Source organism: Lissotriton helveticus, chromosome 8, assembly GCF_964261635.1.
Source record: "Lissotriton helveticus chromosome 8, aLisHel1.1, whole genome shotgun sequence".
Lineage (NCBI taxonomy): Eukaryota > Metazoa > Chordata > Amphibia > Caudata > Salamandridae > Lissotriton > Lissotriton helveticus.
In genome coordinates this window covers 1,578,493,845-1,578,519,094 of record NC_136069.1, presented here as the reverse complement: position 1 = coordinate 1,578,519,094, position 25,250 = coordinate 1,578,493,845, and the positions used below count along the sequence as shown (strand labels likewise).

Sequence of the window (25,250 nt, the reverse complement as noted above, 5' to 3'; positions counted from 1 at the left end):
CATAGCCCCCCCATCGTCTTCAGCCCAGTTATGTTATGTTATGTTATTGGCAATTTATAAAGCGCGCGTACGCCCGAGGGCTTCTTGGCGCTGGTAAGATAAAAAACATAACAGGAGGAGAGTCTGGCGGAGGAGTTATTTCGGGTAAGCTTGTATGAAAAGATGTGTTTTAAAAGCCTTTCTGAAGGCAAGAAGGTCTCTACTCTGTCTGAGGGCAAGAGGTAAGGAGTTCCATAGGGTGGCTGCAAGGAAGTGAAAACAGCTGCCGCCTTGTCGTTTTTTCTTGAAACGAGGAACTTCTAGAAGATCTTTGTGGGCAGATCTTAGATTCCGTGGGGGGACGTATCTACCGATCAGCTGTCTGATAAATAGGGGTCCTTTGCCTTGCAGAGCCTTAAAGATAATGCATCCGGCTTTAAATTCGGTTCTTTGAGCCACGGGGAGCCAGTGCAAACTCTCGAGGCCTGGTTTGATAGGTTCCCATTTGGGTACTTTGCAGATCAGCCTGGCGGCCTGATTCTGCAGGTACTGAAGTCTCTTGAGTTGTCCTGCGGGTAGGCCTAGGTATAAACTGTTGGAAAAGTCAATATGGGAGAGTACCAGGGCCATGACCACCTGGATTAAGGCGGAGGGAGTGAGGAAATGGGCGATTTTCCTGATTTTCCTTAATTGGAAAAATCCAGAGGAGACCACGGTGCCAATTTGGGATTTTAGCGAGAGGTCCTCGTTGATGGTTATCCCTAGGCTTTTCACAGTGGAAGATTTTTTAGGGGGGAGGCCCATGTCCGATGGCCAGAAGTTAGGGCTCCAACTAATTTCGCTCTTGCCGGGCAGGATCAACTCAGTTTTCCCTGGGTTTAGTCTGAGGTGGTTTGAGGACATCCAGCTCTGAATTAGGGTCATGGTGGCCTGGAAGTCCTCCACCGCGTCAGGAGAGTTGAGGACAAAGACAAGCTGTAAGTCATCTGCATAGTTGTATGCAGTGACTTTATGCTTACTTAGGGCGAAGAGGAGGGGCCGCATGTATAGGTTGAACAACAAGGGGGATAGTGAGGAGCCCTGGGGCACCCCACAGAAAGACTTGACCTTGGCGGCAGAAAAGGAGCCTAAGCGAACCGATTGAGTACGTTCGGAGATGAACGATTTTAACCAGGCTAAGGCAGAGTCTCTGAGGCCCGCCTGTTCGACACGGTTGACCAGAATGGAATAGTCAACCGTGTCGAATGCCGCGGATAAGTCGAGAAGTACTAAGGCTTGATGAAGGTTGTTATCGGCGTTGGACCTCAGGGTGTTTTGGACTGCTAATATTACCGCTTCAGTGGAGTGACCAGGTCGGAAGCCCGCCTGGTTGGGTTGGAGGTATTCTGTTTCCTCCACGAAGTTAGAGAGGCAGTTGGTGACATGTGCCTCCAGCATTTTCGACAGAAAAGGCAGCAGTGATATGGGCCGGTAGTTCGCAAGGTCGAGCGGGTCGATGCCGGGCTTCTTGGTAAGGGGAATCAGTAAGGCCTGTTTGAAGCTGCTAGGTACTGTCCCTGACATAAGAGAGTCGTTGAGTAAGGATAGCATGCTGTCGGGCATAGCTCGACCAATTTCTTTCATGATATGGGGGGGGCAGATGTCCATAGGGGATCCTGATTTGACTCTAGACAATAAGGTTAAGAAGGTTTTCGAGTCGATAAGGGGGTAGGAATGTAGAGTTGAGGGATTGAGATAGATGTCGTCCACTGGGGCGGATGATGGAGATGTGAGGATGTTTTGCTTGATCGTTAAGATTTTGTCACGGAAGAAGTCATTCAGGGAATTGCATAGTGCTTGTGAGGGAACTACCGGGGGGGAAGTTCTGTCGTCGTTGCAAAGGTCGTTCACAATCCTGAAGATTTCTTTAGATTTGTTGGTGGAGTTAAGGACTTTAGATGAATAGTAGGTTGTTTTCAGGTTCTGTAGGGTTTTTTGATATGTCTTCCTGGCTGAGCAATATGCGGCTTTGGCCAGTGGGCAGTACTGGGAACGCCAGGTTCTTTCCTTTTGCCTCACTTCAAGTTTCAGTGTTTTTAGTTCGGGTGTAAACCATTTGTGTGCGTCCGGGCTCCTTGAGCAGCTAAAATGCGTAAGGGGAGCATAGATGTTAATCGCTTCGGTGAGCCAATCGTTGAGCCGGCTGTCGGCCTCGTCCACATTGTTGCTATCGAGAGGGGGGGAGTTACCCAAGAAATTTAGGAAGGCTGGCATGTCTATGGAGGACCATTTCCTAATGGTGTTGCTGGTTTGTAGTTTAAAATGGGTTGTCTTATCTAGCTGGAAAGAGAAAGTAATGCTGTGGTGATCAGACCAACAGCAGGGTTTAATGTCTAGTACAGATAGGGGTAGGTTCAGAGACCAGATTTGGTCGAGGCTGTGGCCCTTCTGGTGGGTCTCGGTGTGTATGTGTTGCGTCAGGTTAAGATCGCAGAAAAGTTCGCTCATCTCTGCAGCTTGGGGGTCCAACGATAGGTTGTCGAACCAGAAGTTTAGATCTCCAACCAGGAGTAGTTTAGGATGGTTAGTGACCAATGGTGCCAGTAGTTGAGCTAGAGCAGAGGGGAATGTAGCCATGGTTTGAGGAGGGCGGTATAATAGGACCAATATAAGTGAGCCATTGGGGGTGTCAATTTTGGCGACTATGTTTTCAGTATTAGGTAAAGGCAGAGAGGGGAGCTGTCTGAGTTGGAATTTTTTATTGACAATTATTGCTGCTCCTCCCCCAGTTTTTCCGCCTGGGCGGAGAGCTGATAGAATATAGTAGTCTGCAGGAAGGGCAGCTAAAATATCTGGTAGTGAATCCGGAGTAAGCCAGGTCTCCGTCAGTAGCAACATGTCAGGTTGTTTGTCCATGAGTAGCAGAAATATATCAGATTGGTGCTTAATCATGGAGCGGGTGTTGAGATAGATACACCTGAACGTGTAGGTGGAGCAGGGTGAGGTCGTGCGCATAGAGTACTCGGGAGCAGGGGCGTTCATAAGGGAGGCAGGATTGCCAATGCCCAAAAGAGAAATGCGTTTGGCGGCGTGATGGGGGACAGGTGGGCACGTAATAGCGGTTGGGCGCAATACCTGTAATTCAGCAGAAGTATAGATGTAGTGGCTCGCAGGGTCCCTGGCCCCTGGTCCCGGACGCTCGCGGACGAGCGCAGACGAGCTTGCCTTATGCGCGCCTTCGGCGCGCATTCGTCGCGCCCGCTGCGCTCGTCCGCTGCGCTTCCTGTGTAGGCACATGATTTATAGCTGGAAAAGGAGATGAGGGGTGGGCGTGGCCTGTCCGGGTGGGCGTGGCCTATGTCCTGGGCAATGGCGGCAGGGAAACCAAAACAAACCCTCGCCAATGGGAGCTTGTATCTCAGCTGACTGAGGGCTCGTGAGAGCGCGAAGTGCTCGGTGCAGGTGAGTGCAAGTTTTAAAAAGACAAGTAAATTCTGTCGCTTTCAATTTAAAATATACAAAATCGCTCTACTCCCGGCTCAAGCCTCAGGAGGTTCCGTTTTTTAAGATGCAGCGCTAGTGATCAGCGCTCTCTATATAGCGCGGGAAGGTAGGAGTGGGCGTGGCCTGTCCGGGTGGGCGTGGCCTATGTCCTGGGCAATGGCGGCAGGGAAACCAAAACAAACCCTCGCCAATGGGAGCTTGTATCTCAGCTGACTGAGGGCTCGTGAGAGCGCGAAGTGCTCGGTGCAGGTGAGTGCAAGTTTTAAAAAGACAAGTAAATTCTGTCGCTTTCAATTTAAAATATACAAAGTCGCTCTACTCCCGGCTCAAGCCTCAGGAGGTTCCGTTTTTTAAGATGCAGCGCTAGTGATCAGCGCTCTCTATATAGCGCGGGAAGGTAGGAGTGGGCGTGGCCTGTCCGGGTGGGCGTGGCCTATGTCCTGGGCAATGGCGGCAGGGAAACCAAAACAAACCCTCGCCAATGGGAGCTTGTATCTCAGCTGACTGAGGGCTCGTGAGAGCGCGAAGTGCTCGGTGCAGGTGAGTGCATCGTCCTCAATGCAGACACATCTCATCTTATGTCCATGCAAGCACCGGCGGCTTCTTCAAAGCGGATGCAGCTCAACACCGGGCCAGCATTACTCATCTCGCCCCCTGTGCCGACGCATCGCAGCACACGTTTCTGCAAGCCCTACTTGCTCCTCGACTACAATGGAGGACCTTGAAGCACATTGCCTCAATAATGGTCAATGATTCTGCCGCTATGTGACGCATCTTGAGTCCATATCTCATTTTGAAGCTCCTCATCAGCAGCTCATCGATGCTGGCCCAGGCATATACTGTTGTTGAGTGGTGTATAGTGTTGTTCAGCGGAGTATAGAGGAGTTGAGTGAAGTGGTGTAGGATAGAGTAGGGTACAGTGTAGTGCAGTGGATTGGCACTCATTGCAATAACATACAGTGGAGTGGCGCAGTGTAGATTGGCATAGAGCTGAGTGGGGTAGAGTGGAGTTATATACAGTGGAACAGAGCAGAGTATATGGTCGTGGAGTGGAGTGGCATACAGTGGAGTGTTGTTGACTGCAGTGGCGTAGGGTGTAGTGCCATACAGTGGAATGGCGTACAGAGTGCCATACAGTGGCGCATAGTGGAGTCGGTAGAGTGGAGTGGCGTACACTGGAACAGCATAAACTGGAGTGGCATACAGAGGAGTGCCGTAGAATGGAATAGCATAGAGTGGAGAGGAGTAGAGTGGAATGGCATACAGTGAAATAGCATACATTGGACACTGGAGTAGCGTAGAGTGGCATATAGTGGAGAGGCAAACACTGGAGTGCCATAGAGTGGTGTAGATTGGAATAGTGTATAGTAGAGTGGCGTAGAGTGCAGTGGGGTATAATGGGGTAATAGACAATGAAATAGCTTACAGTGAAGTAGCATACTGTGGGGTAGAGTGGAGTGGCATTGATTAGAATAGGCTAGAGTTCAGTGGCAGAAAGTGTAGTTGCATACAGTGGAATAGCATACTGTGGAGTGGCGTAGAATGGAGTGGCATTGAGTGTCATACAGTAAATTCCATACGGTGGAGTGGGAAAGAGTAGAGTGGCCAATACTGGACTGTGGTAGAGTGTAATAGCATACTGTAGAGTAGTGTAGAGTGCAGTGGCATAGAGTGGAGAGGCGTACAGTGGAGTGAGGTACAATGTTGTGGCATACAGTACAATAGCATAAAGTGGAGTGTCAGAGTGGAGTTGCATCCAGTGCAATAGTGTAGAGTGTATTGGCGTACCGTAAAGAAGTGGAATCGCATAACGTGAAATGTTGTACAATGGAGTTGCATCCACTACAATATTGTAGTAGTGTACAATAGAGTGGCATAGACTGGAGTTCTGTACAGTTGAGAAGCATACAGTAGAATAACGTACAGTGGAGTGGTGTACAGCACAGTGGCATAGAGGAGAGAAAATTGAGTGGCATGGAGTGGGGTACAGAGGAGTGTTGTGAAGTACACTGTTGTGGAGTGGAGTGAGGTACAGTCTAGTACCATACATCAGAATAGGTTAGATTTGAGTGGTGTAGAGTGGAGTGGTGTATACTGAAGTGGCATACAGTGGAATAGCACACACTAGGGTGGGATGGAGTGGTGTAGAGTAGAGCAGCGCAGAGTGGAATAGGTTAGGCTGGAGTGGTGTACAGTGGTGTAACGTAAAGTAGGGTAGAGTGAAGTGAGTTAGAGTGTAGTGGCATAAAGTGTAAAAGCATAAGCTGGGGGGGCGTGACCAAGATGGCGGCGGAGTAGGACGTGTCTCCGAGTCCATCCGACGCCCTGGCCCTAATAGCATTGTGAAGCACCTCCCTGGGCCGTTGCTCTCCTGTGGGACGACTTGAGGAAGCTGCGCGCTGCAGCCGGGACCCGGTTGGCGATTCTCCGATCTCTCCCAGTGCCTGGAGCGTGGAGATCGGGGCTGCGGCCTGTCCGCTGATCGGCCGCTGGAGCTGTCCCTGGGCGCATGTGGTGCGGCGGTGGGAGCATTTGCCCTGCTTTGCCGCCTGGGTTCTACTACCAGTGCCTGGCGTGGATCCGTGGCTGTTGGATTCGGACGGAGGGGGTGCGACGCTGGTGCCGTGCCGGCTGCGGCTGGGGCGCCCCGCCTGGAGGACCGGCTCTGCAGCCGAGGGCGAGAGGGGACTGAGGCAGACTCTACCTGAGCCCGAGGCTTTGAGGCCTGTAAGGAGAGGAGGCGGCGGGGCGGGACACTGCTGGACCCTCCCGCTGGGAGCTGCCACTTGGAGTCTGCGGAGTGCAGGGAGTGGGGCGAAAGACCGGCCCCCTCCGGGGGCATCTACCACCTTGGGCCGCCTCCTGAGAACTGTGAGCAGCTTGGGGTACAAACCCCGCAAGCGGCCTGGCCCGATTACAGACCTAAGCGACCCGCTCCCCGGGGGCCTATCTGAGAGAGGTCCTTTTCACCTCATCTGAAGGTAGTGGCGGTGACTCGGGCGCCTGGTGGGGTGCCGCCGGTTGCGTGGAGGAATCTGAGGGGGCCTAGAGTGCCGATCTGTACCTTGATGGGGCCCCATCGAAGACGCAGCTAGGATGCGGGGCTCATCGGAGGGTGAGACCACTGCTAGAGGACCGGCGGAACGTGCGTGAGGGGATCGGCGGAAACGGGGCCTTGTCGGGACCCGGACTTCCGCACTAATCGAGCCGGGGGTTCCCTGGCCGGGCGAGGCCTCCCCCTTATAGGCCCAGAGTGCGGACTGCTGGAGAGAGAGTCAGCTGGGGGCCCCTGTGTTACCCTTGGTGCCCCCTGCCCCCGGGGCTAGCTTCATACCACCACCTGCGTGAGCCACAGCATCGCAACCCGGGACCTGCGGGCGGTGACCTGCGGTGGCCCCCCCCCTCGGTAGCCACGGCCGCCTGGGCGGGATCGCTTGGGCGGCGGAGGGTTGCCTTGAGGACCCCACGGTGCTACCTTGAGATTGGGAAAAATCGGCGTCCCGTGGCGGCTCTGGGCGATTTGCACCTGCAGCAAGGACTCGGACCGGGCCCTCTATCTGACGTGGTGTGGAAAGCAGTGCGGGCACGATGTCCACCAAGCCCCGTAAGGAGAAGCCGGGCAAGGAGGCCCCGCCAAGGGGATCCCAACAAGCGGCTTCGCCGGGTACCAGCGCCTCGCCCAAGCAGAAGGACGATGAGGCGCCCGCCACTAACGCCTTCATGTTGGAACTTTTCTCTGCTATTAAGGAAGACATTTCGGAGCTCCGCTCCCAGCTCGCTTCGGATCTCCACGAGGTAAGGAGGGATGTAGATGGCATTGGGGAGCGGGTAGCCACACTGGAAGATCATGACTTGGGACTGGCGGGCGAGGTGCACCAGCTTCAGCAAGATGTCATCCGGCTCACGGAGCAGAACCTAGACCTCCAGGCCCACGCGGAGGACTTGGAAAACAGGTCCTGTCGGAACATCCGCATCCGAGCAGTGCCCTGCGACGGGGAAGCTGGAGACTTACGGGGCTATGTAGAGGCCCTCTTCCTACAGATCCTGGGAGAAGATGACCTTCACGAGATTCGTATGGACAGGGTCCATAGAGTTGGTCTGCCGCGAGGCGGGGGGGCTCCCCCCCCCTGATATCCTGGTTTGCAACCACTATTTCAAACTGAAAGAACGCATACTTCAGAAAGATCGAGCGATTTCTTCCTTGCAATTTTGGGACCATCGTCCCCAGCTGTTCCAGGACCTGGCGGCCTCGATGCTTCAGAAGAGATGTGACTTTCGGCCGGTGACGGCCTTCCTGCGAGATCAGAACGTGGCCTACTCCTGGGGTCATCCCTTCCGCCTTATCTTCAGATGGCAAAACAGGTTGGTTCAAGTCAGATCCCTGCAAGACACCAAGAACCTCCTGGGCATGGATGACGAGGCACCCTCCCCGAGCGGAAGGGGCTCCCCGACGAGACGAAGACGGCGCTCCCCGTCCTGGCAAAGAGTGGGTCGGGCGGCTGCTTCAGGGAGGCCGGACCCCACAGTCAGCCTGCAGGAGAGAGGTGCAGCAGTTGCCTCTGTGGCCACGGTAACGGTGGCGTCGTCGCAGGATAGCTCTGGGGCGGCCTGAGCCCTGGAAGGAAGGTTGATTGGCGTTGGAGGGTCTCCTCCCTTTCAGGTACCGTGGGTTCATTGGTACTTTTGGGAAGACACCCCGGGCCGGAGATCTGGGGCTACACTAACTGGCATCACGACCCCCGTCCCCCGAGGGTCTCTACAGGCGTCCACATCCTGGGGCTGCCTTTTCCTCGGATCCTTGTTCTGGGCCTTTATATGAGACTCTTTGTTGCTTCAATTTGTTCTGTTGGGTTCTTGGTAGGGTTTGGAGACGGGAGGGTGGAAGGGCAGTGCTGGTAGCAGGAGAATGGGGCTGCATGATTTAATGTGGAGAATCTGGTACTGGTACGTTGCGCTGGGGGTACTGGGAGTGGGGATGGGAGTGTTATGTACCGGTTGCAAGGAAGGGTGCCACTCGGGGAATGTTCTTTCCTGTGTCTTACTCACATGCGGGGGGGGGGGGGAGTTGAAGAAGGCCGGGCGGGACGGGTTGGGAGGCAGGGCCCCTGCCAGTTTACTACTACTGATTGAGCAAGGGGGAGTACACAATACCAGATGCCCATCACCTTGGGGACGTGGAATGTTAAGGGTCTGAACTCCCCCCCCCACCCCCAGAAACGCCAGAAAGTGTGGAAATATGTGCTCGATCACCATTTAGATGTGGTGGGTCTTCAGGAGACCCATCTGGCTCGGAAAGAAGAAACCAGCCTCAAACACAAGCAGTTCCCCCTTATTTATAGATCCTCGGCCTCCACGAAACACAGGGGAGTGGCTCTTTTGTTCCACTCGACCCTCCACTTCCAACCTATGGGAGTACGTAGTGATAGGGTGGGCCGATGGCTCATGGTCAAGGGCGGGCTCTTTGGTAGGGTGTTTACATTTATAGTCCTGTATGCCCCCAACATGGGTCAAAATAAGTTCCTTCTGGATCTGCTGCGAGAGGTGGAGGACTTTGTTGAGGGTGCCCTAGTTGTTATGGGGGACTTCAACTTAGTTTGGGATAGAGACCTAGATAGCTCGCATCACCAAAGATCTGGGGCGGGGCTCTTCTCGGAGGACGCACAACGCGCCATAGGGGACCTAGGACTTCTAGACGGATGGCGCGCCCTTCACCCCCACTCTAAGGATTATACCTTTTTCTCTCATGTCCACCACTCTTACTCTCGGCTAGACCATATTTTTCTAAGTCAATCACTGAGAAGGGTCCTACGTGAGGGCAAGATATTTCCCCTGTCTGTCACGAATCACAGTTTACTCGAAATCTGCCTAAATTTGACGCCGGGTACGAACGTACACCGCAAATGGTACTTCCCAGCCTCACTGACCCGCGACGAGCCATCCTGCAAGGCACTGCGTACGGCTATTCGCGACTACTTTGAAGTCAACCTCGAGGAAGACACCTCAATTTTTACTGTATGGGACGCCTTTAAAGCAACCATACAGGGCACTTGCATAACTCAACTCTGCCCTTAATAGACAAAGACAGGCTGAGCGAGAGGACCTAGAGAAGGAGCTCTCTGAGCTGGAACTGGCACATAAGCAAAACCCCTCGAGAACAACGTTACGACCACTGACGGCGATTAGGGGCAAACTTAGAGCTCATTATAATAACAGAGCGGAATTCACGTTACTGAAACTGAGGCACCTCTCCTATTCCCAGGGGAATAGGGTGGGGAAACACTTGGCCCGCCAACTCAGGGACAAGAGGGAGAAGGAATATATAGGGGATCCTTGACACATGAGGACGAAGCCAAAGCTGGCCTCTTCGGGGACTTCTACGCGACTCTGTACTCGGCGGACGCCGAGGAACAGAGGGCGTACCTGGGGTCGTGCCCGCTCCCCCAGGTTTCCGCGGAGTGGAACAAACTAATCTCGGCCACTTTCACCAAAGAGGAGGTGGTGGAGGCCATTAGAGCGCTGAAGCCCCATAAGGCACCTGGACCAGATGGCTTCACCGCCCTCTTTTACCGAACCTTCACCACTGAGGTGAGTGACTTCTTGGTACGATTGTTCAATAGCATGGGTGAGGAGGGATTGACATCAGGCTCCATGGCGGAAGCAGTGATATCGGTCATCCCTAAATCTGGGAAAGATCCCTCCCGATGCGCATCGTACAGGTCTATAGCCCTGCTTAACATTGACGCCAAGTTGTATTCCTCCATTATCGCAAATAGGCTCCAGGACTTGATGCCAGCCCTTATCCACCCAGACCAATCTGGCTTCATTAAAGGGCGTCAGACTCATAACACCAGGAGAGTGATCCACCTCATTGAAAAGGCCAACAAATTCAGGATCCCAGCGGTCCTGGTGGGCCTGGATGCCGAAAAGGCCTTTGACCGAGTCGACTGGAGTTACCTGTTCCAGACCTTGGAGGCCTTTGGCTTTTCGGCCAGGTTCCTGCCCATGGTGAAGGCGAACTATAGCAGCCCCCGGTCTAGAGTCATGGTTAATGGGCACTCGTCAGCGTTCTTCCCACACTCGCGGGGCACTAGGCAGGGTTGTCCTCTTTCTCCCCTGCTCTTCGCCCTGAGTATTGAGCCCCTGGCGTTGGCCGTGAGGGAAAATCCGGACATAAGGAGACTGCCCTTCACGGGGGAGCAGCATAAGATTTCCCTCTTCGCGGACGATGTCCTGCTCTCGCTTTCAGACCCTGCTCACTCTCTGCCCCACGTCCAAAGCGCCCTGTCGCGCTTTGAGAGGGTGGCTGGCTTCAAGGTCAATTATAGCAAATCCTACATTCTTAACCTCCCGCTCCCATTGGCTGAGGTGGACCGCCTCCGGCCGCTTTCGCCTTTATCTTGGTCCTTCGCATCCATATTGTATTTGGGGGTCCACTTGACCCCCTCTATAGGGAAGCTCTATTCCGCCATTTCCCCCCCCCCCTTCCTGGCGAGGATCCAGAGCAAGCTGGCCCGTTGGAAGCCTATGTTTATATCCTGGCTGGGGCATATCCACGCACTTAAGATGTCCCTGCCCCAAGCTTTTGTATCTTTTTCAAGCTTTACCTATCGCCCTAGAAGGAGACTTTTTCCGCCACATTAAATCTATGATGCTCCGTTTCATCTGGCAGGGAGGTAGTGCGCGATTCTCCTTTGCTACCCTCCGGCGCCCGAGAAAGGAGGGAGGGGTGGGTCTCCCCGACATACACCTCTATTACAAGGCGGCACAACTGCGAGTCCTGGTGGAGTGGTCCCAGCCGATGTCCGAGAAACATTGGCTACTCATGGTCAGGAGTGTGGCGGGTAGAACGATTTGGGACCTGGTGTGGAAGCCCAGGGGTGATAGACCCAGGAACGCATACTTAGTACGCCCACGGCCACCACCTTGAAGGTCTGGGACTCGGTCTCGGGTGATGAGCGGTGGACGACATTCCCATCTCCCTTTACACCTATACACTTTAACCTGGCTTTTCCCCCTGCTACACGGGATGGCCCCTTTGATGCCTGGAGAGCCGGGGGCTGCCATGCTCGGACGCATCTGTTCCATGGGCCCGCTCCCCTCACCTTTGACAACCGTATGCGTGACTATGCGGTCCAGCGATCAGAGCAATTCCGCCATGCCCAATTGCTACATTGGGCTCTATCGCCCTCAGTCAAAGAGGCGGCCACCAGGGCACTTACTCCCTTTGAAGCCTTCCTCTGTAAGACCTCTACCATGCGGGGGGTCATATCTTTTATTTATGGCCTTCTTCTCTCTACCGCTATTTCTCCTAGATCGCGTTACATGGGCCTCTGGGAGGAACACCTAGATCGCAATATCTCGGACGAGGAATGGTCTCACCTGTGGCATGATATCACAAAACACAACCATTCGGTAGAGCTTAGAGAGGCCCATCTTAAGACGATGTTGGACTGGTATCTGTGTCCGGCAAAATTACGGAAAATATTCCCCAATGCCTCGGATAGGTGCTGGAGGGTCTGCGGCCTACTGGGCGACTTCCGCCACATCTGTTGGGATTGCCCTGTCATCCGTCCTTATTGGGAGGAGATTCTGTCCCACATCAAGGAGAATCTGGGTTATCCGGTCTCGGAGGCTCATATCCTGCTAGGCCTCCGCAACCCGGAGCTTGAGCACCAGACCAAGGTGGACAAAAAGATACTCTGCCTCTGTCTGGGAGCGGCTAAATTGACCCTTGCAAAAGCCTGGAAGAAAACAGACAACCCAGCGCTCTCCTTATGGCATGCGAGATTGTGGAAGTTGCTCAGTATGGAATGCATGGCGGATATCTTCCGGGGCGATTTTAAGAATTTCACTTTCCGCTGGGGCCCTCTGGTCCACTTTCTTTCCAAAGGTTTGCCATCTGCGGTATGCCCACCCACGATACGAGCCCTTCACTTATTCCAAGTTTGAATGATCCACTCGGTTGAATGTGCGTCTTCGATCTAGCTGCCAACACTGGGGGAGGGAGGGTGGGATTAGGGGTGGGGAGGGGTTATTGATGTCTAGTTTTGTGACACCGGCTACAGTGCGAAGCGGGAGGATGGACAACTTGGTGAGAGGGCTGGCCTACCCCACTGCTGATAGGCGCTGCGGCGTCTTCCACCTCGGCTACAAGCTCCAGTGGGGTTCTACTTCTGCCACCGTGGCTTGGTCTACGGCCCGATTGCTTTTTAGTAACTTTGGCCCCTCTTGTTCCGGAACTCCATGCTTATTTTTGAACCTCGCCATCTCTCCTGCTTGAATTCATATAAGCCCCCTGCGTGGGAAGTTGTGCGGGATTGTCGCATATCTCTTCGTTTTGCAAAATATCAATAAAAACAACTTTGACAAAAAAAAGCATACGCTGGAGTAGCATACAGTGCAAAAGCCAGGTTAAGTCAGACAAGCAGCCTCTGCCCCAGCCACTAAAGGTGTATACACACTTGTAAATACATCGCGTGCAAGTTGGTCAGAGTTGTTTACCCTAACTAGACACAACAGTTTACCTTAAAACACAAGAACTCGGAGCACACAGAAAATTAAATGCAATTGCCAATTGTAAGTCCAAACTTCCACTCCAAAGTAACGGTGTTACAACAGAAATCTTTAATTCCACAAAATCCACTCCTTGCGCCAACGCGTTTCACCTAGGTTCAAGACACCTACGGCTTCGTCAAGGCTTCACAAAATCAGGATCACCCTTATCGATGTTCCCCTCCTGTATTGGATATAATTTCTTCCAAATGCTTAGAGGATATTTTTGGAATGCCGTTTTACCCTGGCTATTCAATCATGTATATTGAGGCAGCACGCCTACTATATTGCAGCTTGGCTTAAATTCTCCAATATTATAGAGGTAAAGCGCCGCTTTACCTCTATAATATTGGAGAATTTAAGCCAAGCTGCAATATAGTAGGCGTGCTGCCTCAATATACATGATTGAATAGCCAGGGTAAAACGGCATTCCAAAAATATCCTCTAAGCATTTGGAAGAAATTATATCCAATACAGGAGGGGAACATCGATAAGGGTGATCCTGATTTTGTGAAGCCTTGACGAAGCCGTAGGTGTCTTGAACCTAGGTGAAACGCGTTGGCGCAAGGAGTGGATTTTGTGGAATTAAAGATTTCTGTTGTAACACCGTTACTTTGGAGTGGAAGTTTGGACTTACAATTGGCAATTGCATTTAATTTTCTGTGTGCTCCGAGTTCTTGCGTTTTATGTAACTTCAACTTTGGTTGAAAATTAGTGGCGATGGGGTGTTGTCTCCCGAAATTCTTGGATGCACCAGCAATATAACTAGGGGAATAAGATTTATATGTTGAATTCTATATGAGCGCCGGTTACCCATAACACCCAAAAGTGTGTACAACAGTTTACCTTATTTAAAAGTAAGACTGTGACAGTTAGAGCTAAAATACATTTTAACACGTTTACAGCATGCAGTACTACAGCTTATGATACTGCATGATTGAAACTCATTGCATATGTCCAATGCAAATAAAACTAGGGTGAGGGAGTGATTTATGAGTCACAATCTGCTTCCTACAGAGTCCTAGAAATCTTTTTTATCTTGCATACCTAAGCAGGTATGCTTGGCACAAAGCTCCGAGTACCACTAACACTAGTCACCATAACATTTTAAGCTTCGATAGTCTGTATGACAAGTTACCTCTATGTAGCTCTGTACCACCATTACCAGACAATTGAGGGGATTCCGGAGAGGGCAAGCAAGAGGGAACAGGAAATAGGGAGACAATCAGTGAGGGAGATAGTGAGACCTGAAAGGAAATGAAACATACCAATGACAACCTGCTGCTTCTAACTAAACATTCTGCCTCAAACAGGCCTAAAATACCATTTTGAACATAAATATTCTTAAAGTATTTACACTCCTAGAGCAGACCTTGTTTATGCAGACTAACAAGGCCTTGGCCCCTCACTATTATTAGAGAATGAATTAACTCTTCCAATCTGCTGAATTCTGAACTTTGCTGGATGAAGTACAGAGGTTTCAATCCCCATGTCTAGCAAATATTTTCACACAGTCCACACACAGCACTCCAAGGGTGACAGTCTGTACTATACCGTGTCACCCCAAGAACTAGGGATTGCCTGGAAGTGATCGACTAATCATTTTCCTTTTAGTATACTAAACGGTCAAACACCTTGTGATGTATTCTCAAAAGTAAATTAATGTGTTTAGAAAGAAGTGTTGGTGCCGAGAACCTGCAACTACCACAACAAGCACTGACAGGGTGAGGCAGAATTGGTAGAAGAGTAGAGCTGGGCCATATTTGCATTACATTCTTTAAAGTTGTATTTATTTTTACTACAGCATTGGTTTGCCTTTTCACCAGAAATAATTTAAATGTCTACACAGCCATTACATTTTTCTAAAAGTCACATCTTCCCGTAAATGCACTAGTGTGTGCCATGCATGACGTTTGCACTATGGATGTGAGTCAGCGTGCGCTGTGGTCTAGCAGAGAATAATCAACCACACACACTTCTTCTGCCTTCAGGTGTCAGACTCTGACGCACTCGAGGATTAATACCGAGAAAATGCATTTCCAGCTCTCGATTTGCTTGCCTGAGACAACATTCTTGACTTGCAAAACTGCAACCCCTGCAGCCTTGTCCGCCTGTCACATGGATTAATGTTTCTGTAGTTCTTTCTTTCTCCTATGGTGGCACCCTGGCAGGGTCGGACAGGGACAGAAAGAGGCCCGGGGAACTGAGGTAAAGGAGGCTCCATGAATGAATCAGATAGCTAAAAATGTGTCCAATGTTTGCAAATGGGGGCCGTTTTGAACTTGTAAAGACGGATTGGAGAAGTGTTTTGCAAGGTATGGGAGAGCGCACAAATTTGAGTTCGCTGCAGGCAAGGTTTGTCTTAAAATAAGGGAAATCAACAGGAAAACCGGCCCAGCAACCCATAAAACAGGTCCACAAACTGCAATGACTCGACCTGTCAGAGCAGCCTATGGGGACTGCCCGACTGCCCTACAGGCCAGTGCCAGCCTGCACCCTGGCAATGCCCAGCTCCACCCAGGGCCGGACTGGGAACCACAACTGGCCCTGGCAAAGTGCTCAGCCGGCCCCCCTAACCTCCTCTCCCCTGCGGGGGGTGGATGGGGGAGTTAGAGTTGCAGCCGAGCAGTTTCCCAGGGCCGGTTTTCAGCCGATTTTGGTACAGGGACGGTTTTGCACCAAAAACATCCCCCACCCGTGCAGCGCACCGGGGGATTGCCCGGTGCCCACAATGGCCAGTCCGGCCCTGGCTCCACCAGAGAGGAGGGAGGAGAGGTAAGCAAGAACAGGTAAAAGCAAGGTGGAACACAGAAGCTGAGCAAGGGAAAAACAGCAAAGTGCTGGGACGCAATATCTGGTGACAAATGAATCATAAGTGGAAAGTGTTGCCATGCACGTTTTATTACCTGTGGGTTTCTTATATAGCAGCTCTACCACTACTGCCCCAGAAGGACAGCCTCTAACCCAGAAAAGTGCCTAATTTAGTTTTCCTAGTTTCCACAGCCCAGTCTTCCATATCTTTCTTGCTTGCACACCTCTGAGCTTAAATGTAAGTGAGAAGACGAAACCACAGAGTGTATGCACCATAAGCGCCCAATCATCCTTCTTACGCCGTACACAACAGTCACTGTAGTTTGTCGTTCCCGATTATGAGAGCCAAGTGTCACAGTAAAAATAGACCTTATTCCAACAAATAGCAACACGGTTAAAGATATGGCAGGGAAATTACAGACAGATAGCTATAACACTGTAAGGCCCTAGGCTCCCATGCATAAATAACCAGTACACAGACCGGGGTAGTACTGGCCCAGGGCACGTGCGCCCGGTTCCTTTTATTAACTGGGTCACATGTCTTGTGACGCATGTGTTGGATGTGCGTGGGGTGGGTTGGGGTGGGGTGGGGTGTAAGCCAGCCCTCGGGGAGTGGCTGGTACAATTGAGAGACTAGAACCGTTACCAGGTCGTCACTACATCCCTCCCAAACGTTATTCAAACTGGAACAACAAATTCCAACCTGTGGGAGAGAACACCACAATAACAGAAACTTCCACTGAGCCTATTCAGCTGCTTGCAGAACAAGACGATGGTACAATTGCAGCTAGGATCACCAGCTCTGCTTGGCACAGTTCAGTGGTGCCATGTGGGTCCGGTCCTCCCGGAACTCAAGGCGTGGAAGTTGACAACCAGAGTCTCTATATACTATGTTCACTTTGACAGTGGAGGCAGAGTGACAGTGAATCTGCTAGATGACACGTTTCTTTCAATCTGTCCCGTTTATTGCTGCATTGTCAGAAAGGCAGCATTGCTTCTGGCTACAGAATTGTGGAGTAGTTACAAACATCCCTCACTCACCAGGATGCCCCTCTCCCTGGTGTTCCCCTCTCACAGGATGTCCCGGAGGCTCTCTTCACCAGCCTTCTATTGGACTGGGTGTACTTCGCTATATCACTCCAACACCACCCTCTAGGTTCGTGGAGGAAGCGCTACAGGTTCCACCTTCAGGTCCCTCGCCCCAACTGGAGGGTAGTTGTTTCCTGATAAGATTACTTCTGCCACCTAGCACAAGGTCTTCATCTTTCTGGGTCCTGTGGAGGAGCAGCTATCATCTCATCTCTCGTGGCGGGACCCTCTCTCACTGGCCGTCCCTGAGGCCTTTGCCCCAGTAGCACCACAGTGACAGTGGTGTGGAGTGGTCGGATCCTCTTCTAGACCCCACATCTGACGTCACTCAGGACATCTGAGCCGTCTCACCATCGAGTTTCCAGTGCGACCCCAAAGATGGATGTCACAAATGGTCTGGCTTGATCACCTCTGCCATCGCCAGGTTTGCTTGGCGTTACGAAGACAACTGGACAGGTAGCTTCTCAAGGTGCCACTGATATTACCAAGGTACTGTGCTCCATTCCAAATGTTCTTGCACTCAGTCGTCCTCCGTCTTGCGGTGTGTGAGTGGTCTGATCACACCCTCCTCTCTTCTTTTCTCTACTTCTTGAAACTTCTTCTGCGGTGGCCACATGCCACGCGATTTCCTCTTTCTTGTTCATTTAAACACCGCGACGTGGTCTAGCCAAATCAGGTCTTTCCCTTCTTCTCTGACCAGGTCACTCTGTGTGACGTGCACTTCACACGGGTCTCCCTGGCCCTGTCCTACCCCTAGGACAATGCATATGCATTCTCTTTCTTCAGTAACTAGACCTGTAGTTGCAACCTTCTTCTGTCACTACCTCTTGTAGGCATTCATACTTTGACATCCGGTCAATCTTGTCGGACATCTCTTCAGTCATCTTCACTACCTTCTCCTTGGTCCTCTTCATGGTCCCTTCCTTGGTCCTCTTCACAGTTCTCTCCTTGGTCCTCTTTGATGACCTCTGGCAGGTCATCTCTTCTGACCTCTGGCAGATCTTCTCCCTCAGCTCTGGCAGGTCATCTTCTCCCACAGCTTTGGCAGGGCATATTCTCCCTGACCTTCGGCAGGTCATCTTCTCACTGACCTCACTGGTCATCCTCAATACCTTCTCGCTCTCCAGCCCATATCGTCGGTGTGTCCTACTCTCCTTGTGCTCTCTGTTCTTCATCTGATGGGTGCTTTGCACGCTCAAGACCTCCACTTGCGCTGGCATCCTTTCACCGCTGGGCACACTCCTTCCTGAAGGCTTTTGCTCATTTGAAACCTCTTTGCTCAGGTCGACACTCTTTCCGCTTTCTTCAGGCCCACCAGTCTGTGTCTATGTTTCTGGGAATTCACAAAACTTTCTCGTTCAGATATCCTGGCTGTCCCCTTTTCAGACACTGCCGCAGCACATTGTTCGATGCAGTCTCATCCCTGTGTCCTCACTTGGGGTGCCATAGGGTACACACTTGTTCAGTATCTTGGCTAGTTCATGCGCTCATGATGCTGACCCCCTTTTGTAGTTCAAGCCACCTCTCCTTTACGCTGCAGGACTTCCTTTACAGACTCTTGATTCCTTGCAGTTACCATGTATGGCCACTAGGTAGTACTGCACCACCTCTTAGAGTCCCCGACAGCTGTGCCCTGTACCTTGTCTTTTTTCTGCCCCCTACCTTGGAACGTGGCAGTGATATCTTCTCTTCTTTGGAGCAAATTCTCCCGAGCATGCCCCTTTAACCGAGACAGTTTCACATCACAGGGCGACATTCCCTCAGACTGCACACCAATGGAGCCATCTCCCAATCTTCAATTCTCTTCAGTAAGTGTCCTCGCTGCAGCCACTACCAATTTCCAAATGTTGCAGGAGTACTCCATGGAGCACTCACACCAACCACAAGGCTCTATTTGGACCGGCCACTGGGCGGGGCTACCACCGCTCTCCACTCTTGAATAGGCCATGGCCATCACCTACCTGGGCGGTCGACTCTTCCTTCCCAGGCTGCACGGGGCCCTTTCACCATACTGGTGTAGCCCCTGGGCACCACCTGCCACCTTGTCTGCCAGCATTGGGCCTCACGTCATGATTCCCTGCTGTCCAAGGCCTGGCATCACTAACAGGTGGGGCACCAATGCCAACGACACACCCACTGTGGGAGACCTTCCTGCCGGGCCGCAGCACCTCCTCCAGTCTCCTGGTGAGTCATTCCTTTGATGCTGTCGGCACGGGGGAAAGGTTGAGCACACAGGCCTTGGCAGAGTCTCGGGGAGTGCATCACTGCCCCCCCCTTGCTTCTCTTAATTCTTCTCTGCGACGGCTAGCCGCTCACCAGGTATTAAAATGGTCCCGCTCCTCAGCAACTGCCTCTCACACCTCACAGGCTGCGTGGGGGCTGGAGCTGCTGACAGACTCCGGTGCCTGTCCTCGGTGCAGATAGCAGTCCAAGTCTTTGGCCGATACTACCTCCTCCCACCGGCAATCCTTTGCCCCGGACCATGTACTTAACTCTGGGTCAGGGTTTCCCTTCAAAGGGGTAGGGAGGAAAGTAGACCGTTGCTCCGGGCCACTTCTTTTTATCACAACACTCACTCTTTGCTGACCCACTCACTACTCCCGCCAATCAGGGCTCACCGTACACCGACTCAGCAGCAGGCATTTCAGATGGAGGGTGGGCTCCCGCTCTGCTCCATTTTTTCTTTTAATTTCACCATAGAGCCGGCACAGATCTGCAGCATTTCTTTCACCCCACGAGCTCAGCTCACGTTCTGCAGGTCAGCAGGCACTTCGCCTGTTTGTCGACAGAGACGCAACAGGCAGCCCATTCAGCCAGCTCACCCCTATGTGTTTCTAGCGGCACTCTCGGTGCACCGACAACGGCGCCTTCTGCCTTGGTGTCAGTCTGGGTGCACACAACACTGGTAATGCTTTACCCCTTCTTCGACACACAAGGCGGCAGCACACATGGTGCCCACCCGCTTGTCGCCAGTGTAATACTGTGGGGTCCTAGGCCCCCATGCATAAATAACCAGTACACAGACACGGGTAGTTAGTAGGTAGAACTGGCCCAGGGCACTATGCCCGGCCCCTTTTATTAACAGCGTCACATGTCCTGTGACACCTGTGTTGGATGGATGTGGGCTGGGGTCTAAGCCAGCCCTTGGGGAGTGGCTAGTACAACTGAGAGACTAGATCAGTGACCAGCAGGTCACTACAATAGCTCAGTGCCTTCATGTTTGATAGCTGCAACATAACTTAGCATCTGTCTTTCCTTGCTGTGTAGGTACTAGGCAGGGTGGTGCATTTTGCCTGTTTTGATCATGCACTATAGTGGTGGCTTGTTTCCTGAGTTCAGGGCCGGCCTGTTTATTTAAGATAGCTCTCTGGGCGTAGGCGGAGACAAATCTGGCACCCTTGCGGATGCTAGTTAGTTAAATGACGCAGCAAGGGGGTCCCTTCTGTGTTCCCTGGTGAGTCCCTGGAGAAGCAGGGACTGGCCCCTGAAAGCAATTGTCACACCTCCCCCCGCTCACCTAAATCACTGATAGCTTATGTGCCTCATGCTGATGATCGTTTTGTTGGTGTGGGTCAGCAGGAGTGAGACACTACAGGAAGGGCAAGGAAGGGGGCAATGGGGTGTTTAAAACATTGCCCACCATATGATATTGAAAGATTAAAAACACTTTCAACTAGAAAATTAGACAGAAACAAGCACACAGGACACGGAAAAAGCTGGAGCAAGACGAGATGGGTGCTACTGTTGGCATTAACTTAATGAGCACAGCTCCATGTGCTCCTCAGAATATTTGCACCCTGGGCCCGGGTTCAAGCCCGCCCATGCTAAAGGCCGACCCTGTTCAGGACAAACGCAAATTGAAATCCAATTTACTGAGAGTAAGCTTTACAAGCATGTTAACTACTCTTCGCAATACCTTCAGCAATCACAAAATAAGGTTTAATCTACTGCATCATCAATCCTAAAGGCGCAGATCTCAGTTATGTAACACCTTGCTGCGTATTCAGTTCAACTGTTTCTTGCAAATCCATAAATGACTGCAGAACATGCAAAGAATTAACTAACTTAATTTGAGGGAGAAAAGGTGGAGTTAGTACTCAGTCTGATATACGCTGTATGCTGTATCTAGGTCATCCTTTGCAAAGAGAAACAAGGATTGTAACATTGTATGTGGATTCTAATTTCGAAGTCGGTGAGCTCCGGGACACCCCTAAAGCGGCCGTTCTCACTTTCTTATGGTAGCCTGTCTCAGTTAATATGCCTCTGCACGCGCAGTTCTGGGCTGCTGCGGTGCTGCAGTGTCTGCACCACAGATGCTTGTGGCGAAGAGGAGGGGTGCTGGCACATCTCTGGGGGCGAGCACTGTCTTCACGGCCGGCCGCGCGAGGTTTCTCTTTTATTAGGTGCTGTTTTAACGTCGGCGGAGGAGGTTTTCAGATCTGGGTGCTGTATGGGCCAGGGTGTGCAGGGGCTGAGCGGGAGGCAGCCTGCTAGGCTGTAACCTGGACGGCACTTGCTGTTTATGGCATCACTGGAAACTGCAACCATGAAAGGAATGTTGTTTTGACTGGACTGTGCAAAAGCCAGGCATCTGGGGACAGCTGACAGAGGGAGGAGAGGAGCGAGGGAGTCGAAAGAGAGAGGAGAGGGGAAAAGATGGTGGAGAAGGTGGGAGAAAGAAAAGGAGATGGGAGAAGGAGATGAGAAAGAGGGAGCGCGCGTGTCACAGCGAGCGCTTTTCAATTACCGCGCCCGTGTCTAGGCATGATAACTTAAAACAGATGTGGCCTGTGCGGGTAACTGCAAGCAACAGGCCGTGGGTGGAGCAAATGCCGGACATGCACCGGCCTTTGCCCAATTGCGTGCCGTCTTTCTTAGAAAAAGACGCACGTACAGCCCAATAGCCTATTACACAAACAAGAACACACACAAGAGTGTGGTGAGCTTTCTGAAGCCCTTACATAAAGTCAAGCAGCGCAGCGCATGCAAGCTGCGCTAGGCTCAACCTAAAAAAAGGACACTTTTTGTATTGCTCATGATCTTACAGCCAAGGTGAGCTTCAAAAAGGAATAATTTATAAATCATAATAGCGATGATGATAGTCTAATAGTAAGCAATAATCCCGCTCAAAGCTGTAAATACTAATAAGCTAAGCGTAAACTCTTTAAGAAAATCAATGCATTTTGAAAACGCACATGGTCTTGAAAAAAAAGGTCTGTTTTGCAAATAGTAAAACATACACATCCAATGTGCCGGTACACATTCAAGTTAAATTTAGGGCTTCAACTCCTCACCATAAATGTGTGCTGTTGACAAGCAACCTATGTTTGGTGAAAGAAATTGCCAACATGACGTAGTACTTGGTCCATGCTCAACAGACATAAAAACAAAATATTTAGACAAGAAAAGAGGTAACAACATGCACAAACCAAAGAAAAACAAGATAAACAGAGTGACAAGCTTGAAAACAAATGAAAAGCTGTAAGCCCCTTTGAAGAAATTTTGTTCACTTACAAAAGACTATGCAAGCTCAGCGCAAATGCTGTGGAGGTGAAATCTAAAAAAGGACTATAGTAAGTTATTAAGTGGGACTCTCACAATATGTATTAATATTACGCTACGTGCATTCTCTCCAAGTAACCTTGCCTTTCATTCACCACCCCCCACCCAACCAACATTAAATTGGTTATAAAATCTGCCAAACACAGGATGAAATACTTATTTCTTACTATATTCGCAAATCCTCACACATTCCCTTCATATCTATCCCTCTGAAGCCCATACCTTATAGAAACAATCTGATGAATGTTGTCACAATAGTTCCCGAAACCCGAACAGAAATCAAACAACGGAACATTCTGAAATGCAAATAGTAAACAGTACTGTTTTTTCTTTACACCGGAGAGCTCCTTGAAAATCAGCTGACCAACACCTCCTAATTGCCACCTTTACCCCTACATTGTTTAGTGTTTTATCTCTGAAATATGATAATTCCCATTTAACACCAACCTCAATTCTACTAGTGTTCAGTGCTAAAGAACTACACAATCCCATATGTCCACCACACACTATCCCAAACCTGTCTCAGACCTACACTCGTGACCCACCTGAACTTACTTTGACTGTAATGTTAATATGTTCAATCCTTGTAAATGTATGTTTATCAAGCAATTTGAGTATCTATAGTATTGTTACTTTGCACCACACTGATGCTATGCATAATACTTCTGTTAGAAGAAATTCTCCATTTTCCAGTAAAGACAAATGAACTGCAATAAAGGATGCAAGACTTAGCATAACTTGGTTGATATCTATTAAAGAGAAAAAAGGAATTGATGGCCAGAGATGGTAAGATCTGAAAATGCTATGGCCTTATTACCAGATGCTACAAAGCAATAATAACTTAAGTGAGATCCGTAAATATTATAGTATTCGACTAAATGCTTACTTTAAGGACAACAGCTTATAGTGAGTGTCTTACAAGTCAGTGTCTAAAAGTAGCCTCCTGTGCTATGTTCAACACTTCAGTTCACAGAGGTAAACATGAGCCTCGTTGCATTTTTTGGTTCACCTTTGACAGCTAGGACAGCACAGTAAAGCAACCCTCTGGGACAATGACTTGGTGCGAAGTGTAGCATCGTTGGTGAAATTATATGTTGAGAAATGTACTACTTAAAATTCCAAACCAACTCTTGTGAAAATGATAAGAGTTCACTAAGCAAGATAGTTCAGAAACAGTAAAAAAAAAAAAGTCTCAAGGGATAAACGTGTACAACAAAGTAAAATTGATTGAAAAAACAAAGTACAATCAAAATAAATGGATGTTCCTCAATCCTGTGAGAAGGTAATTTTTGTGGCTAAACATCTTATTCCATAAAGCTCAATTTCTTTTGTATGGTAATATTTGGTCCAATTCATATCTTTTTCAACACACATACCACAGCCTAGCAATACCTCATTAAATGAAGCCACCAATCCGGACATCTGACTTGATAATCCAAAACGCTTCTCAATTGTTGAAATCGAGCTTTTGAGATATCCAGAAACCAAGAGCTGGGAGAGCTGGAGAAGTCCATGACAGCACACAAAAAACTGGAAGAGACAACAATGAAAGGTCTTATGAACATTAGGTAATAAAATGCAAATCTCCATGAAAATAATGTTTTTTAGAATTAAGTCTTAATAGTGTTTTTTTACTTCTTTTCATTAGTTTTCTTTTAATGCCCCTCAAAACATTATTTCAGCAGTTCTTGCTTTATTACACATTGGGAATCTTGTGTGCAAATTCTACTTTGCTGATCTTGGGCTTGTTTGACAAATACATAAACATTGACAGTGGTTTTAATTTCTGTTTTCTACCCTTGTAGTTCCAAACGGAGGCAGCTATCAGTTGCTCATCAAGGGTATATAATGAATGGTATTTTGTCATATGTACCCCTGAAGAAGGGTTCTTTAACCCGAAATGCATTGGGTCAGTTTGTTTTAAACCTTGAGAATTATTAAATTGTAACATTGATTTGGATACTTATACTGTACTTTTTAGTTCATGTCAAATCCTGTTTCTTTTGTAATATCTTGCAATAAGCAAAGATGAAATAGAAATTTACTTTAAAACTTATCTTAGTTCAAAAATGTATTGCATGCATGACATGTGAGAAAAGAAGATAAATTAACAGAAACCTTAGGGACATTGCTGTGCACTGCGCAGGTTCGGATTTCTCCGGGTCCTCACATTTGCAATTCTTTTTCTGGGGTTAGGGCTACACCCCATCACACAGGGGCACGCTAAAAGCATTAATCTAATTTTCACTCAGACTAGAACTTCACATCGAACCCCAATAAAAAATGTGCAGGTCGAAACACACTTACAAAGGTTGACATGAGACAGGATAGCATGAGCCAGCCAGGCAGCAAGCAATATGGAATATGTGCTTCAAAGCTGTGACATGGGCTCATTGTAAGAATGGGATGCTCCGTCTCTCCTGAGATTGCATGACGTGTATTATTAAAGGGTCTGCACAAGCAACTACAGCCTCTTCTGTAATATCGAAGTGCCCAGGGGTGCAGAAAGAGGACACACGCACACACATTCTGTAATACAGGTCCTGCACCAACCCACCAATCACCTACACGCTCCCACACGCTACCCACACACATTCTGTAATACAGGTCCTGCACCAACCCACCAATCACCCACACGCTCCCACACGCTCCCCACAGCCACAAATGCAAAATAGAAAAGTCGCTCATTCTCCTATATCACATCCAAGATATGGAACAATCTTCCTAAACACTTCAGAGCCTCCTCCTCACTTTTTGAATTCAGCAAGAAGCTG

At 50.0% G+C, this 25,250-nt stretch overlaps 1 protein-coding gene across 1 annotated transcript in view; it reads right to left on the bottom strand.

Moving 5' to 3' along the window:
* Positions 1-25,250, bottom strand: part of SLCO2B1 (solute carrier organic anion transporter family member 2B1) — a 498,318-nt gene that overhangs the window by 279,517 nt on the left and 193,551 nt on the right. The window contains exon 3 of the mRNA XM_078658583.1: positions 23,869-24,006. Coding sequence (XP_078514709.1) covers positions 23,869-24,006 — 138 coding nt within the window. The remainder of the gene's footprint in view (positions 1-23,868; positions 24,007-25,250) is intronic.